The sequence below is a fragment of the Scophthalmus maximus genome, chromosome 3 (genome assembly GCF_022379125.1).
Source record: "Scophthalmus maximus strain ysfricsl-2021 chromosome 3, ASM2237912v1, whole genome shotgun sequence".
In the NCBI taxonomy this organism is placed as follows: domain Eukaryota; kingdom Metazoa; phylum Chordata; class Actinopteri; order Pleuronectiformes; family Scophthalmidae; genus Scophthalmus; species Scophthalmus maximus.
Window position 1 is genome coordinate 13,219,914 of NC_061517.1, and position 17,990 is coordinate 13,237,903.

At 41.6% G+C, this 17,990-nt stretch overlaps 2 protein-coding genes across 3 annotated transcripts; both read right to left on the bottom strand.

Moving 5' to 3' along the window:
• Positions 1 to 1,319: 1,319 nt before the first annotated feature.
• pfkma (phosphofructokinase, muscle a) lies at positions 1,320 to 9,418 on the bottom strand. The gene is made up of 22 exons (XM_035643802.2): positions 9,222 to 9,418; positions 8,118 to 8,191; positions 7,877 to 7,954; positions 6,962 to 7,151; positions 6,373 to 6,538; positions 5,985 to 6,029; positions 5,485 to 5,593; positions 5,293 to 5,388; positions 5,121 to 5,213; positions 4,896 to 5,021; positions 4,662 to 4,726; positions 4,170 to 4,233; positions 3,890 to 4,036; positions 3,518 to 3,588; positions 3,307 to 3,394; positions 3,025 to 3,177; positions 2,696 to 2,860; positions 2,446 to 2,507; positions 2,219 to 2,330; positions 2,020 to 2,119; positions 1,811 to 1,916; positions 1,320 to 1,715 (listed from the first exon to the last, which is right to left on the bottom strand). The coding sequence occupies exons 1-22, from the start codon at positions 9,310 to 9,312 to the stop codon at positions 1,574 to 1,576; spliced, it is 2,343 nt and encodes a 780-aa protein (XP_035499695.2). The 5' UTR covers positions 9,313 to 9,418; the 3' UTR covers positions 1,320 to 1,573.
• A 1,212-nt stretch (positions 9,419 to 10,630) lies between these two features.
• Positions 10,631 to 17,671, bottom strand: LOC118316222 (trophinin associated protein). Of its 2 annotated transcripts, XM_035643806.2 has the most exons (15): positions 17,509 to 17,671; positions 16,987 to 17,053; positions 16,802 to 16,879; positions 15,726 to 15,963; positions 15,120 to 15,633; positions 14,593 to 14,711; positions 14,343 to 14,394; positions 14,036 to 14,175; positions 13,860 to 13,914; positions 13,679 to 13,761; positions 13,496 to 13,582; positions 12,728 to 12,835; positions 12,333 to 12,615; positions 11,929 to 12,131; positions 10,631 to 11,595 (listed from the first exon to the last, which is right to left on the bottom strand). In XM_035643806.2, the coding sequence occupies exons 4-15, from the start codon at positions 15,960 to 15,962 to the stop codon at positions 11,533 to 11,535; spliced, it is 1,944 nt and encodes a 647-aa protein (XP_035499699.2). In that variant the 5' UTR covers position 15,963; positions 16,802 to 16,879; positions 16,987 to 17,053; positions 17,509 to 17,671; the 3' UTR covers positions 10,631 to 11,532. The 2 variants fall into 2 exon arrangements, with proteins under 2 accessions (XP_035499699.2, XP_035499698.2); XM_035643805.2 differs by lacking the exon at positions 16,802 to 16,879 and having other exon boundaries at positions 16,956 to 17,053.
• Between the last annotated feature and the right edge of the window lie 319 nt (positions 17,672 to 17,990).

The following is a 17,990-nucleotide window of genomic DNA, read 5'->3' on the forward strand; positions in this document are numbered from 1 at the left end:
TGTCTTTGTACTTGTGTTTGTAATATGTTCATATAAATAAATAAATAAATAAATAAAAAATCATCAGTAATCGAACTGGGTTTAACCATAAGAGTAGATTCATGCAGGTAAGCCCTTGTATGTTTTGTTTGTGTATTTAGAATTACGAATAAAGTATTTACTTCTAATGCTAGATATAGAGGGGGGGGGGGGGGTTAACAGGCAAATGAAATGCAACAAAAAAGTCAGTTTGTGGTTTGTTTCTGCATGATGACATCCACATCAAGTTTTGGAGAAGACATAAAAAAAAAACTTTGTTTTCCTGATTGCAAACCATGGTTGTGCAACATGCCTGTAAGAAATAAAACATTCAGACATTACATTCATTTAGCAGATGCTTCAGACATGCAGTTACTTGTCTGTATACAGCCTGGAAACCCTTCCTCTTAAATTTCAATAATTTGCTTGGTGACAGCTTGGAGGATATGTCATACATTGTTCAGAAAACTGGGGGGGGGGGCATTTTTCACGACTCCGTGTTCTTATTGTTCATTTTCCGTTTTTATGACTGGCTGTGACTGATGAATAAGCATCTAAACATCTTTGGACAGTAGCCTACTGTAAATGTTTAAGCACCATCGTTCTCTGTGAGGTCTGCAGTAACAATTGACAGATTTTTCTCATCTGTTTGAGTTATTACATGACTACCATGGTATTGATCACAAGTGGTGTGTTGTGATCACCAGCAGGTTTGATGAATCCTCTATGGCGTCTTCCGGGGCAACAGGGGAAAAAAGAAAGTTGTGATGTAATCACGTTTAGTCCCACTTTAGATGTAATCAAGAACAAGTGATAACCCTCTGAAACCACATTGATCTTCCCAGAAAGGTGGTTCAAAAAGACGTCACATAGTATTACACTGGCAAATACCTAAATCTAATTGGATTATCAGTGTAATAGACAGAATACATCCACTGGTCGATGTTCCCCTTAACTAAAGAAAACAGGTACGTAAATGGTGAAAATTATTATCAGTGACTGACGTCTTTAATAATCACAGGCATCATGACCTATTTGATCCGTCTGAATCAAACCACGTCCAGGTATATTTCAAATCAAAACCTCCATATATAGATGAACATCCCTTGACCTGGATGATTGAGAATCATCACACATTTTATAGGTCGTTTGGTGACAGGTGTTACAGGCTCTAAACGCACCACGAGCTTGGCTGAAGAGAAAATGAGCAAAAGAGATCCTCCAGGTATCATACATTAATTTCTCAGGATTATTCACATTCAGTTTCTTCACATTTAACATAAATCACCATCAATGAGACATATTTTTTGAAATATATCTTTAATCTGTTTCTTGAAATCTTTCACCCTCTGAAAAATTGATTCACTGAAAGTTTTTTGAGGGCTGGAAGTGCCACAAAACACTGAATTCAATGAGACAGCACACAGTCGAGAGAAGAAAGAGTAAGACAGCAACTCTTTTACCAAGACACGTGAACAGGTAGTTAGACAAGGAAGAAATTGTAATAGCACAGAAGAAAATGGGCCTTCTCTGTTCCACTGCTCCTTGGGAGAGTCTACTTCTCAAGAGGACTCCTCTTCTTGATCACATGCTCCATGTCAGCATGTTCAGATGTGTCGAGTTTGATGTCATACTTGGCCAGGATCTTCATGATGGGCCTTATCTTCAGCCACCACTGTGTTTTTGGGATGCGGTGCCTGCAGCATACAGGTGGGGATCAGTCAAACCCGTTCAACATTATACTTGTCACTTGCAGTACAGTATGTCTTTTTGAATAAAACATGCATCTTACTCAAAATCTGTGTCTCCCTTCAGTTCAGCGAGTGGCTGGAAGGTGAGCGCCCTCTTCCTCATGCCCAGCACACAGGCAGAGTCTGGTGTGTTGGCAAAAATGCGGCCTAAAGGACACAGGAAGTGAAACAGTTCAGTCAACACGTCATGAATTGTTCACTACTCTTAATCCTGTTGTCAATCCTGTTGCCTGATTTGATGTCAACACACCATGCCTGTAGCAATCCTTCAGTTTCTCAGTCAGCCACAGAACCGACTTGGCGCCCATTTTCGTGCCAAAGTTCCTGTCGAAGGGCGTTGGAGTGCCACCCTGTAGAGGACAGACATGTTTATCAGATTTCACACTGTAATGTAGTAAAACAAGGAGATAATCAGTTGCTCCTTATTTGGTTTCATCGTGTGAGCATACCTGCTGCATGTGTCCGAGAACATTCTTACGGCAGTCGAAGACGCCTTTGCCCTCCTCCGAGTACAGGTTGAAGATGAAGTCAGTGGTGTAGTTGGCATTTGAGTTCTCATTCCTATTGTAGAATGGACAGATTATTGTACTGTTGTCTGGAAGAATATGAACTCATAGTTGATTTATTTGCTCCTGGATTAACAGTCGTTTTTCACTTCTAGTGAACAAAAACCGACCTGAGAATCAAACCTCTCTTCACTGTTGTCTTCATCTTCTTCACTAAATGCTCCACATTCACCTGCAGACCAAATCCACAGTTCACTCACAACACAACTCAAACCTGGTGATTGGAGAAAAAAAAACAAATAATCCAGGCCTGCTGTGGACCTGTGTTGTTGACTTTTTTTATACAAGAACCTTTATGATATTACGACCTAAAAATTGAACACTAGACAAACAGGTCTGGTTTGTCAGTGACTGGCTCACCTCCAGCTCTTTAATGTTGAAGCTTTCCTCAAAGATGTAGGCAGCGTCGGCCCCGGAAGCCAGACCAGCCATGGTCGCCAAGTAGCCGCAGTATCCACCCATGGTCTCAACGATGAACACGCGGCGCTTGGTCCCGGCAGCAGACTGCTTGATCCTGTCACAGGTCTACAGAGAATCGTACCAGAAACGTGTTTAGTTCCAGACGGATTTACACGTGTGTGTGTGTGTGTGTGTGTGTGTATGTGTGTGTGTGTTAGTGTGTGTGTGTGTGTGTGTGTGTGTGTGTGTGTGTGTGTGTGTGTGTGTGTGTGTGCTGTTTTGGCACCAACCGAAGTGATAGTGTTGAGGGCAGTGTCAGCGCCGATGCTAAAGTCAGATCCAGGGACGTTGTTAGAGACGGTGGCAGGGATAACCACCATAGGAATGCACATCTCCTCATATTTCTCTCTGGCCTGCACTAGCTCCAGGCCTCCCACATAGGCCTGTGGTGTGGGAGAAGAATATTCATCTGTCTGTATGCTTTCAAGCTTTCATATGAGTGGTGAATTCATCATTGGGGAAAGGTCGGCCAACATTAACACATGACCCGAATGACACATGTCACGTTTTACCTCAAATCCACCGATAATCACCAGAGCGTGGATGTTGAACTTGGCAATGTTCTGGCTGATTTGCTCCAGCATCTTAGCTGGCAGAGATCTTTATTAAACAGAAACAAATAACAAAGTGAATTTTTTGTATAGTCTTATAACAAAAGCCAGTTCATCTTTATAATAAAACTGCACCACAGAAAAAAGAAAATAATATCAACTAATGTTTTACCTCTTGGTGCCCAACACTGAGCCTCCCTTTCCGGTCCAGCCACTAACTGTATTCCAGGTAATGGGCTCAACCTGCAGGGAAAGAAATCGTTAAAAACACCAAAAAGTAAAACAAAGTGACCGGAGGCATTCAGATTTGAATTAGATTAAGGAAAAAAGGATCCGAAGAAATTAAGCAAACCCAAAATATATATTTTTTAAATTATCATTAGTGTTATAAATTGATCAGAGTACAGAAGTTTGTTTGTGCTCAGTAACTTTATCAATGTAGGAGGGCAATGTTTACAGCTATTTAGATTTGACATTTTTAAGTTTATATCTAATAAACTATGGATAATGTATAAGTAGGCTTCTTGAGGTAATCTACGCTTACCTGTCCTTGAGCCAGACCGTCAAAGCCGTCATGGACGGCCATCATGGTGTGACCCTGGATGATTCCCATTCTGACCGCGGCACGGACCGCAGCATTCATACCAGCACAGGGAGCGCCAATGTTCAAGATGGCCACATTGATGTTACTCTATCAGTAAGAGAGGGAGAGGGGGAGATTTTTGAAGAGGCCATTATCGGAGGAGAAGGTGTTGGTGTAAACATTAAGAATACTCCTCATTACTAGAGCCAAGAGTCTGCTTTAGAAAATAGATGGCTCTTACTTTGGCATCTGGGGGGTTGATGTGAGCCAGCAGTTGGTATGTCTTCCAGTTGTTTTCAAAACTCCTGCAAATGATAAATACAATGACAGTTGTTGTTCTGAGCTACATCATCAGCAAAAATGAAAATAATATTTTTCTTTTGAAAATCAATGATCTCAATCAATCTCTATCAGTTACAGTAACACTGATGCTTTATTATTTTACCTTGCTTTATGTTTATCTGCAATTTCTTTTACTTTGCTCTGGGTTTTTTGACTGGCCTCCAGATTAGTTGTGATCTCGTAAATCGTGTTTGAACGGTCAGGTTTTAATCTAAATTTAAGATGCGAAAATAGTAAATTTTGCCATGACAAAACAACATCAACCTTCACAATGACGAGCAAACACATTTTTGAGTCAAGGGGGACATGATGGTAGTCAGTAATTATTCCACAGGCCCTCTCCACGCTCCATAGTACAACATGTTGCACTCAAAAACAATATACTACTTACTTTCCCCTGAGCTTGATAGCATCTTCAAATCTGCCCTCAGCCATGGCAGCAGTCACATCTTTGGTCTGAAAACAAAAGGGAGGGAGCGTGTCAGTTGTTAGTTTCAAAAAATTGAGAAATTCCTTAACCTGTAACCATGTCCACATCCCCAAAAACATGTAAAGCAACAAATGAAGACAGTGCAGATGGGAAAATCTGGTGTATTCATGCTGGGGTGAAAACATTTCGACGCACCACTTGCACACACTCCATGAGTGGCAGTCGGACTGCCTGGTTTCCGGACAGGCTGACCACACAGGCGGGAGTGTCTGGGGTGGCCTCCAGCAGCGCCATCACAGCCTCCACACCCATCCTGCTGCCCTGGACAACACACACATAGTCAGAACCTCAGGTGTGTGTGTGTGTGTGTGTGTGAGGAGAAGCAGAATTAGAGATCTGATGTTTTACTGTGATACTCACCAGGATTCTGTCGAAGGCGGAGGGCGTGCCGCCTCTCTGGACGTGTCCGAGAACAGTGGTGCGAGTATCGAAGCCGAGCCTGTCAGTCACCAGCTGAGGAAAAATAAATACATCTGTTAGTGTGTCATACTGTCTGTGAAATCCTTCACTGATATATCGAGGAAGGGCTTGCCTTTTTGATCAGGTCAGATGTAATCGGTTTGCCGTCTCTGGACATGGCCCCTTCAGCGACAATGATCACATTCAGGCGAGAACCTATGGCCCTTTGCTGAAAAAAGTAAAAGTAAATAAAAATACAAATCTGAATTCTGATCAATATGTTCAAATGCACGTTGTTTAGCAGGCATTTCTAAGACACACATACATTTGTCAGCCTCCTGCACAAGTGGTTCTCCCAGTCATCATCTGGGGGCATCTCTGGAATGAACACCCAGTCGGCGCCACAGGATAAAGCTGTCACCAGGGCCAGGTACCTGCAGCAGAGATAAACCTGTGTACCAGCTGTATCTGAACAGAATTCAGGCTTAGGTAGCCTATAAATGTTTACAAACACGTGCACGTGAAACCTTTCCAATAAACCTGCAAACTTATGTGGATTTTATCTGTAAATTTTAAACTAGATTTTAAATTCAACTACTTCAACAACCTAATAAGGTCCCAATAATAAAAAAAAAAACAAAGGCCCAATTTGACTCAATAAGAATGGGGGTAAAGTTTCTGGAATTTATTTTTGGATGACAGCAAACAAAGTAAATAACATCAATACAGTACGTGATCCAGTTCCATTCAAAATGTTGGACATATATTCTATTTTAGACCAATAGCATTATATATTCAAAATGATGCATCACACAAGGTACTGACCCGCAGTGTCTGCCCATCACTTCCAGGATGAACGTCCTCTGGTGGCTGTAGATGAAAGTTTTTGATAATATATTTTTAAGTAAGAAAGGAGTCAAATGTAATATAAATGAGAAAGTTATCCCTTTAATACACATTAAAATATCTGCATCTTCCATGTTCACTTTCACAAGGAAGCCTACATTTGTAAATGCATGAAGCAAACTGTCTCAATCCACAGTCTGAGAGAAACATTCTTGACAGAAGGAACCTGACCTGATGCTGCATTATATTATCATACATAAGAAATGTGATGCATTGATTCACAATTTAATGTTTGTCTACTTGTTTTTAGTATTATTCTCTGTTCTTTGACCATGATTGCATACAAGGTGGAAGAGTGGTGTCTGACCTCTGTGCCGTTGTGGTGATGGCGTCTACCACCTCCATGATGCGGTGCAGGGCGGAGTCTGTGCCGATGGTCATGTCGGTGCCGCAGAAGTCATTGTCGATGGAGCCGACCATGCCGACAATGTTCAGGTGGGAAGATTCCTTGGCTTCTTCTTTTGTGATCTTACCTACAGAACATTAAAAAACAGGCTCAGTTTTTTATTAGTAATGAACAGAAATATATTGGATAATGTATAACATCTATAATTCGTTTTAACGTGGAGGCATTAGTGTGTTGATCAGACTAAAAGGTTTTGTTTTGTTATTTGCCCTCTCATCTGTACTCGGAGGCATTATTAAACACAAATAAAAAACTAAAACTACTCTCTAGAGAGCTATTGCTGAAAATGTCATTGATAATATTAAAAACAGTGTGTGATTCAATGAAAATCTAAAGGATTATTACTAGAAGTCATCAGCAGTCTTCTGTATAAAAGCCTCATGTTTTGTTCCTCATTTCTTTTAGTGATGGACAAGATAAAGAAAGCTCAGACAGAGTTTTTGACAGACAGGTCTAAGGCTGAGGGTTCGTACTACATTTGTCTCTTTACCATCTCGGACCAGGTCACTCAGCAGTCCGCTCCACTCAGTCCTGAACTGGTTTGCTCCGGTCAGACTGCCGTCGCCTCCAATCACGCACAGGTTGGTGATGCCCAGCTTCACCAGGTTGTGTGCTGCCTTCATACGACCCTCCCTACTTCTGAAGTCCTTGCAGCGGGCACTGCCGATAACAGTGCCTCCCTGAGACGTGGCGAGAAGACGCTGTCTTTAACACAGAGTTACTGATGCACAAACAACAACTGTCTGTGAAGGAAGAAACCTGTCACCTTTAAACTCCACAATGTTTCCGCTAACAGTGTATTTACCCCACACATGATCTCTAAATAAAAAGAATGAGCGCAGCTTCATAACACTGAGCAATTGGGCTCGATGTCATATTAATTGTGAATATTTTTGAATTAATGCAATAGAATGGGTGCGAACAAATATGGCCACGGTGCTGATGCAAATCATGTTACCTCTGCAGCAGAAGTTGGTTTTCTTGTCGTTTTTTTTCCAGTGACAACTTCACAGGGGAAGTAGTCCATAATACTTTAATTAAAGAAGTAGTATTGAAAATATATATGCCCAATGCACACTACGAAGACCTTGTGCCGTGGTGCCTGATAGTGGAGGTCTGCCAATCCTTCTCAATAAACAGGGTGGGCACTTTGAAGGTGATATCCTAGAAATTTGCCATGGCCCATTGCCTCTCCATTGCTCACTTTCACTCATGAATCTCAGCATGTGATGTCTTCTCCACTGCCAGGCAACGGAGATTATAGAACGAAATGTGACCCAAGAGCCTCACAATGTTATTGCATCTATGTACCATGTTCAGCCATGCAGTCACAGCATTGAAAATGTTGTTAAAGTTTTAAAACTTAATCAACAGTGTGTTTTATCAGTCTGTTCTCATCACTCACCAGCTGAAGCATCATGGACACACTCTCCCACGTGGCCAGGCGGATGTTTTCCCCTCCGTCCACCAGGCCCTGGTAGCCCTGCAGCACACAATTCAAAATACAATGTGGTTGAACACAGATACAATTATTCCCGAAGGTTTAACCCTGCAGAGGAACAAAATACATGTCTTTGATATTATTTTTAAAAAGTGTCTTTGTCTTGTATTCATTTGATCAATTGTACTGTATTATGTTCCCATACCTCGTGAACAAAGTAAACTTTGGCTCCGGTGTAGAGACCAACTCTGACTGTGGCTCTCACGGCAGCGTTCATACCTGAGACACAGAGGCCATGATATGTGATGACTGACGGTTTAATTCACACAAATTACAAGACACATTCATGTTTTAGAGCCATCTTAACCTTTAAGTGACTTGTCCTGTACGCTGGCGACGGGTAGGACAAAAATACCGACAGGGACCAGACTGGAGCTGAGGTTCTGGGCCTACATGTCTTGTGTACCGTCGTGCCCTTGGTTGTCCCATACACTAAAGGCCACGGTGTGCGTTTGTGTTGTGGTGGACTGGCAGCTCTTGTTTCAGCAGACAGCAGCTGTGGATTAGGGGGCGTTTCCCTCCTCCATACCAGAAAAAGGTCACTGTCACTAAAATTAGCCCCAAAGATGTGAAATAAGGGACTGCACAAGCGGCAGATAAAAGCTTTAAGGGTTGGAGTCAGTTTGGAGGGAAAAGATCACAGCAATATGAGATGAATATGGGACATCCCAAAAGTTGAGCTTCAAGTAGAGTTGATAGAGTCCAAAGGAGCCCAATGTCAAAATTTAGGATTGGGTTGGCAAAAACTCTCACTCTAACCCATGACAACATGAAAAAAAATGTTTGAATGATATCTTTAAAAACTCTTCCAAAAAATGTTGATTTGTAAAGTATTAATTATGTCTTTAACCAACTATGAGAGCACTTGGATTTACAACACGGGCGGTGTTGTAAATCCAAGTCGTAAATCGTATCCCACTCATGAATTCACATTTACAGCCAAACACACATCATCGTCTGACAGCTGGCCTTCAACTGTGGTACTCTGACATCTTGGAAAAATGTTGCTCGCCCATTTTGTTATTCGGCTCCTGAACTTATCAGATAATTGACACAACTTATTGGTGCCCGTAGGATAGAGAGTCCAGTGCTTCTGCAGCTGGTTTGGATTCAGCGTGTTGCTCAGAGGCACATCAACAGGGATGATACTGTCAGAAAGCTTTGCGCCTTCTCCTAAAACTGATTTTGCGTTTTAACATTTCAAAACTAAAGCAGTGATGAAAATAGTGGAACCTCATCCTATGCTTACCTTGGGCATCTCCTCCTGACGTCAGCACGGCGATGGCCCGTCCGAGCCCCATCTTAGTGGGGTCCATGGTTGGATTGGGATTCATGGACATGTTGCTGGAGGACAGGTAGCACGACGAAGGGAAAAGAACAGGAGAAGGAACAGAGTGTGGCAGCTCTTCCTTTACCCGCTACTTCTCAGAGGAGGGACATGTGAAGGCGCAGGCTTTATAGATCCGCTGTTCCTAATCCTGCCCCGAGCCCCCTCCCACTGACACCCTCCACCACTCACCCACTAAATATACATCAGGTCCTGTGAACACCTGCAGTGGACAGTTAGAGGCAGGGAAACACAATACACGTGTCTCTGCTGTGACAGAAAAACAGATTACGCCCATTTAGGATGCGTTATCTGCAGTTAATTCATACAAAGCAATAAAATCATTTAAAGTTTTTTTTTCAAAGAACAATTGTCACTTCTGCCCATGAAATTAACCCCAAGGGTAAAAAGCCACAACTCCAAAGTTTCAGGAAAAAACAACGTGTCAATTGATCAATCATCAGAACTGGTAATCTATGTGGATGTGGTTAGAGACAGATCGAGGACTTTAAAAATAATCAAATGAATTTAAATTATTTCAACATTCTCATCGAAAGCCCAGGAATTACTGTGGACATATCTAAGCTGTTGAGTTATAGGAGTTAATACAATTTTGTGCAGACGATCTGATAACTTCCTTTTTTTCTTTTAATTTTTTTATCACACTCACAGAGCTTGTCAGACATGTGTATATTGTTGGGCTTTGACAGACATGTGCACTTGGCTGAAAGCCATTCCTGTACCTTTTATTTTTATTGGACACAAACAACATAAGCTTAATTAATTCATCTCTTTGGTCTCATGAACATTTGACATTTGATTGCCCAGAGGAGAATGCAGACTCCGCAGCAGGGTTGAGTTTCACATGTCCTGTACTGTACTGTACTGTAGCGTCGCCTTTCTTAACATGATAGTGTCATATGATTTGACATGCTGATATGTGCACCTTGTAACTTGTTCACAGAAAAAAGCTTTAACACGTCATCTGGCCCAGATGGGAAGGTCAAACAACATGGGATACATCTTGTTTCGTGCAATAAAATCATTTTTTTTTTTTTTTAGTTTATGTGAGGGCGACGGAGTATTATAAGAAATATAATTTCCTGAAGTATTGATGAGAAACTCTGGTTGTGATGGGATTAGTGCGATGATAGTTAAAGTCTTTAAGTTAGTATTGTACCTCCATGAAGTTTAGAGAACTCACAAGTAAATTACAACCTATAGGCAAAGCAGGAACTGCCCCGGGGCCCTGAAGCCCCAGGTTTACTAAATAATCCTTCTGTCTACATTGATTAATGTCACATTAGGACAACATAGAATAACTGTGAGGCTGCAATCAGAAATAATTTTCATTATGAAAACATCTGGAAATCAATTTCATAAATTCCAAGTTGAAAATAGTGAAAGTATTAAAGTAATTAAAAGTTGTGAGAACCCGAGATTACTGTCAAATTGCTTGTTTCAACAGTCAATAATAAAAGAATAGTTTAACAATGGAAAATAGTACAGCCCATTGATTAACCTTCCCTGCCTGGCAACTAACTCCACACTGACAGACATTTGATCAGATTTCAGAAAGCGGACTCCAAAGCCACTGGAGACATTATACTGTTTTCACAGACCCAGTAGTTCTGAACCTTTACGAGCAAAATTGGCAGATTGCCCCTATACAACATTTCAAGCACAAAAAAAACCAAACATGACTCGCCAGCATCATATATACATTCATTGCCAACACTGCTCAATGAAAACTTTTTACTTTATACAATCTACACAACACGATTTGAGTTTGGCAAATATAACAACAAATCCCGATGCTCTGAAACATCATGATCTATATTCATACTATAGGTTTAACACTGACGACGTGCCTCCATTGACCTTTTACAACGTTTGTTTTTCCCACATTCAGTATCACGCTAGAAACACTGCATCTACATTACTAACAAACATGCAGTACAAAAGAGGCCTCATATAACTCTATTTTTTTTCTTCTTTTTTTTAAGAAACCATCTATTGAAAGTAGATATAAACATTTATAAGACAAAAAGATTCATGATTTCAAAAAATTTTACCAGCAGCATTCTTTGGATCTGTATTAAGGCTGGCAACAACAGTGTTGGACAAACATCATCAGTTCCTTTAAAGACAGTCTCGTCAGTACACTAGTGTCCACTTGCTTATCCACTCTGGATTTTCACAGTCAAAACCAACACTGTGGTGGTTGTGCAAATCATCTCTCCTGCTGCGGAGAAGAAGGACCGGAGGAGAGATCGAGGCCAATCGGAACAAATCTCTGCAAAACAGAAGGAAAATGTATTATCTGTATTATCTGTATTATCCTCATATTGTGTGGTGAATTAAAGGAATAGTTCAATATTCTTGAATATATCTGTGATATTTCCTACTTTGCCAAGTTAGACGAGAGGATTGACACTGTGCTTTAACGTCTGTCTGGTAAATATACCACAGCCAGCAAGTGGTTTGTTAAGCTGAGTGCCTAAGCTCAACAAAATCTGAACCTTCAAAAACTCACTGATGTACTAATTTCATTAAAATGGTTATTACGGGGATTGATTTAAGGCACCGTTCGTTCACAATTCACTACTACTACCAGCGGTGTACTCACCGAGGACTCTTCCATGTGCAGGATGGAAGCCAGTGGGTTTCCACAGCGAGGCCGAGGTGGAACAAACCCGGGAGCAGTGGCGACGGACACCGAGGTGTAGGTGGCCACCTCCTCGTCCATACGCAGCTCCTCAAGAGGGGGAAGACGTTTACGCAGCAACGCCACCGCCGGACTCAGACCACAACTCTTCTGAACAATGATGTCTACGATAGAAAAAGTCAACGTAACAGACAACACAGTGGCAATTCAAGCTAATGTTCACAAACTGTAAATGCATTAAAATACACAAAAAAGTAAGATTAACATGAAATATTGTACACACTGTGCCTTACAAAAGGACAGGTCAGTATTATGAGGATTATGGGGGTTTAATACTTTTTAAGGGATTGTGATGTGTGTGTTACCTCGGTGTAGACTGTGAACAGAATGGTTCGTCCGACAGGTTGGTTCTGACACAGACGACATTGGTTCAGATGAAACCGCGTCATGCTGATCCGGATCACACGAGCTCTCCTGCTTCTCAAAACGTGGAGCTCTGAAGAGCTTTTTGCCCGTTGAGAAAAAAATGACAGACTCTCTTTGTGGTGCTTGGAAGAACGGCGGCCCTCCTGCTGTCCTCTGCTCGTGCTCGCGCTCCTCCTCATCCTCACTGGTCGTCTCTACCCCCCCTTCACAGTGGGGTTTAGTCTAGAGAAATGGGGGGGGCAAATCAAAACAACAACAAAACAGTAGAGTGATTTATAATAATATAATAATTCTCTTTGGATTCATTTGTGGGCGGATGATTTGGATTTCTTACACTCGAGGATTGAACTGAGAGCTGCTCTGTTTGTGTCTCAGGATCTTTGTCTGTCACGTTTGTGTTCTGCTCCTCCTCTTGATCATCAAACAGTCTCTGGACGACCTCCTGCCAACAAACGAGAAAGTCATACGAGTGGCGAGTGTTCATTTCTGATTGCAGTAAAATTATTTGGGTCTGAATAATCAATCATACATGCTTTTTTGTTCTTTTCTGCATTTGTTGTAGTTTCTCCAGTGTAACAACAGCACAACAGGTGCACTATCATTGGAAACTTTTAAAAACTGCAGTCTTCACTTCAAATGCAGATTTTAGTAAGAAATTAATTTGCCAAAGGCTTTTCTTACCCATCAAAATCATAGTCATCCATCAATCCATGTAAAATGTGTGATAAATCCTTTAATTTTTAAAGGACCTTGATTTTTTATGGTAGATTATCTCAGCTGTGAAATCTAAATTTCGATATTTCTATATTTAAGCATTTTCAGACATACCGTGTATGCTCTTATTCCCTCCAATTACACATTTCTGTCCGACCAACGACTACAGTGAGAACCTTGACTAAATCAACATGCTGTTTGTTTGCTGGCTAAAGCCTCAAATAGTGATCAAGCCTTTGATGCCTGGAAACATTCAACCTTTACTTGTTTATACACGTTACAGTTCTTTTGTTGTTTGTTTTCCCATGTGGTAATATTTTTTTGATGCACACATTTGTGCACACATGTCTCTTTAGACATTATAAAATAGACAATTTCCTGCTCTCACCTCCTGGTGCGGCTGAAGGTTGGTCTTGCAGCTCCTCAGCGCGGGAGTGTTGGCATACGATGACTGTTGTGTCGGCAAATGCCATTTCTGAAAACAGCAGCATTGTTAGAAAAATGAGTGACTGTAGGAAATGCAAGATGTATTAAAGACATAAAAATGAACATACAGTAAATGTTTACTGACCATAGCAGACATGGGCTGGTGTCTGGTGTCGCGGACTCTCTGTGGAGTCCATTTCTGCAGCGGAGTCTCTTTGAGTGCTACGGCTGAGGACAAAACAGCTGAGTCATATCAGGAAAAAAAGACAGCGATAAGGTGCATTAGGTTTTTTACACAATAACAAGAACAATACGGTGCATCTTACCCACTGGTCCGCCGGTCGCCTCTGCATGATTTTTCCTAATCGGTACCCTCTGAGCCTGAGAGAGAGGAAGCAAACACAGAAAATGAAACTATGTTTGTGTTTCAAAAGCAGTTTAGTAATAAAAACAAAAGCTACAACAAAAGGAAAAAGAGAAAACACATCAAATGTGTCCGTACTATGTAGACTGAAGTGCCTCTGCCTGATGGACAGACGGACTTTCGTGGTGTGGCACCGACGAGCCCTCCAGCATTCACCCCCTCGTTCTGGAGGATACTTTGCAGTGCAGCCGGGTCCAGAGAAAACTGCACCAACTTTACTAGAATAGTTTAGAATCACTAGAATCAGTCATCTCAATTAACGGTCAGTAAGACAGCTAATAAGAGTATTTCTTGAAATGAAAACATGGTCTTTGTGGTTGGTTTTAACAACTATCACTGTTTAAATATATTGAATACCGCATCATGATCTCAGTGGTATGCTAACCTGAGGTGGGTGCAGCTTTTTGTTGACTCTTCATGACAGACACTCGCTGAGGCTGCAAAAAACACAGTCACACCAGCATATACACAGATAATTATTAGACTCATTCTAGAGATTTATGACGTAAAACTGTTGAACACACACCTCAGAAAACAGAGACAAATAGAAAACAAACAACTTAATGAGTAGAAGTGTTGGGACCAAAAGACATTGTAAAAGAAGGCAGCTAACGACGATCATCAAACCAGCTCACCGTATAATTATATTGTTTGGACTGTGGAGTTGGAGACCCCAGACCTGTGGTGCTTACTCCCTCATTCCGGAGGATACTGAGGAAAGCTGCATGGTCGGGCTGGAAGTTCTCCCCTTTGTCTGAAAAGCATAAGAATTCAACCTCAGAAACACTGTTGAATACTAATCACAAGGACAAACAAGTGAGAAGTGTCAGCAAAGACACAACAACAACAAAGAAGGGAATATGTTATCATGAAAATGCAAACATTTGATACATTTCTAGCAATGCTACATTTATTCTACTGGTGAGATCCATTTGTCTCCCCCGAGAAATGCTGTTTCAATTGGATAAAGTCCAGAAGGAGTAGGTAAAAACTAAAATTATGCAGACAACTAAAACAAAACTCACTTTTAAAAACCTTGTTTTGTATTAACACCAAATATGACCAAATGTATTTTCAAAGCTGGAGACGTAAAAGATGCAGATATAATCAGTGATGCTGTTCAAAACAGAGAAGGAAGCTCAAAAGAAATGTCTCCACTCACCAGTTGAACCCTTTGAGAAATTGACCTGCGCAGTCAACTTCTTGCTCGCAGGCAGTGTGCTGGTTGGATCTTTGAGGCTGAGCAGGTTCATGTTTTCCAAACAGGTCTCTGCATTGAGAGAAGGCTTATGTGCAGAAGGAGCACTGTTCTGATGCAGAGTGTTATTGTGAATGGCTGAGAGAGGATTGGACAAAGTAGCTGAAGTCTTTAAAGTGCTGGGAGGCCCCGACTGCCCCGACAGCTGGGATATGTTTTCTGTAGCCTTTCTTTGAGACTTATGTGTTGAGTCCACATGGCTGTTGAACACAGCCTGATGTTTGGTAGGTTTTTGATTGATGTTTTGAGTCTTTAGACGAACATTGCATTCATTGCTTTCGGGTTGGACAGCGTGTGTGCCATAGTGAGATTGCGAAACAGTTAGCGGCTGTTGATTTTTGCTGGCTGTTGAACTCTTGGGCTGAGACAGGTTGAAAGGCACTGGCCTGGTGCATGGTTTTTTCTTCCTAACTTTCCCCTGTAGTAAAATGACAATGTATTAAGAAAAGAACGGCCCTCTGATGAAATGAAAAGCATTTTGAATCTGTGTAATAGGAAGGAAGCACTTACAGCCAGAGGTTTCTCTTCCCACCTACAGTGGGACTCGGTGAATTCGGACAGAGTTGGAAGACGCAGAGACTTTGCGAGCACTGGGAGCCTGCTTACCGCTGCTCGCACGGGGGCCTTTCTACCCATGTCTGACCTTCCTGGATCTTTGTTCTCACTGTCTTGTTTAGAAAGGTGAGGTGCAAATACAAGTTTGGAAGGCTGTGGGTTCACTGAGATTTTATTATGTTCATTCTTCATTCTGTGTGGGGGAAAAAAAGGGGTCATTTGTAAAAATACTAATAATTGCAACTACACTCACCAAGCACTTCAAGAGGGACACCTGTACATCTGCTTATTCATGCAATTATCCAAACGGCTAATAATGTGGCAGCAGTGCAATCTACAAAATCATCAGGAGCTTCCGTTAATGTTGCAACGTCCAACATCAGAGTGACTAGAGAGGTCAGAGGAGAAAGAACAGACTGGTGGAGTCGACTGGCTACGGTAACTCAGACTACTGGCAGATGGCTTTCAACAGCAGAAGACCATTTCAGGTTCCACTGTCAGCCAAGAACAGAAATCTGACAGAAAGTTAAAGACTGGAAAAAATAGTCTGGTCTGATGAATCTGGATTTCAGCTCAGGCTGTTGAGACAGCATGAATACATGGACCCAAACCTGCCTTGTGTCTATAGTCCAGGCTCCTGGCGGTGGTGTAATGGTGTGGGAAACTTTTCTTGGCACACGTTGGGCCCCCCGATTCAGAGTGTACTGTAGGTTCTGACCTTGTGCATCCCTTTATGGTCATTTTACCATTTTGTGAAGGCTACTTACAGCATGATGAGGCACCATGTCACAAAGGAAAAGTCTCAAATTGGTTTCACGTACATGGCAATGAGTTCAGTGTACTCCAGAGGCCTCTTCAATACCTTTGTGAGGTGGTAGAACTGGAGATGAGTTCCAGAACTATTTGTTTCTCTACCTGGCAGTACCTCATTCATTTTGGAAAGTGAAGCCAAATGTGTAAACACAATCAAAGACAAAAGTTTGTATATAAATATATGAAGAAGTGATCAAAAAAGAAGTGAAGAATATTACCAAACTGACAGGACATGAATTGCCTTCTTTGGGGCTTGGCAGTCTTTGATACTTCATGCCACAAACAAATTTCCACCCCTGGTAAAGTGTTCAGTAGCCAGAAGGAGAAAAGAAAATGGAAGAAATGAGTCTCGTACTTCATAAACCCGCTTACCTCAGAAGGTCACTGTGGATTTTGTTCTGACTTTGCTGACGGAGGACTGCAGAGGAATCCATAATGGAGGACGTGGGTGGTGGAGGTGTGAAGAAGGACTATGGAGGAGAAAGAAATGGAAAAACGAAATGAGAGTTGAGCAACCAACCAAGCATGATCCTCCATACAGGCTCATACCAAACACCATGTAGGCTAATACTGAAGTGAGTAGATGGAAACACGCAGAAACAGACTACAATTCCTCTCAAAGCTTAAACAATTGCCCAAAGACAGGAAGCAACAAAACAAGGAAAGTCAGCACAGCTTTAGAACCATGAAGGCAAATCCCATCGACGCTGACTTCAACTCAAACAAAGCAATAGACAATGTAATTTATTTGCCAGGCGGATAGAGCACATAACGAACAGCAGCACAAGTTTAAACTAACCAGGCACTAGAAACACTTCCCAGAGAGATTAGCTTGAACTCGAGCAGAGGAGTACAATTAAATGTTTTGTCGCTAGCAAACGCTACCTTACGCATGCAAAGGCCATTTACTACATATATCACATACTTTCACAATATACAAGGTCCACTTCTACTCCCCTCCGAAGGTCCAGGAAAGTCTTTCTGATACAATTGACTCCAAATATTTTTGTTTTTCCAGCCGTTTTGTGCGGATTTAAAGATCCCTTGTTGTGTCCTTCTACACCGGGGTGGGCTGTCAACTTCCTGGAGTAGCGGCAGTTTGTAAAAATGGAGCTTCCCCATTGGTCGAAATAGGAAGCCATATGAACCAATGGCTGCTCGCATTTTGGTCATGACAACATCGCCGACCAATGAGCAACAGATTTTCATAAACAGCTCCATGGTAACGACGCGAAAGTCGTTTTAGAGAGTGACCTTTTTTTGCCGCGGCTTCCCCCCACTTGGAAGTAGAAGAGAATAGAATAGATTATAACTTTATTGTCTACCAGAGTTGAAAACATAGAACAGGTTACATAGAACAAATGTAAAAACAAGAAACTACTGAGCTTACAATAATAGAAAAATAAA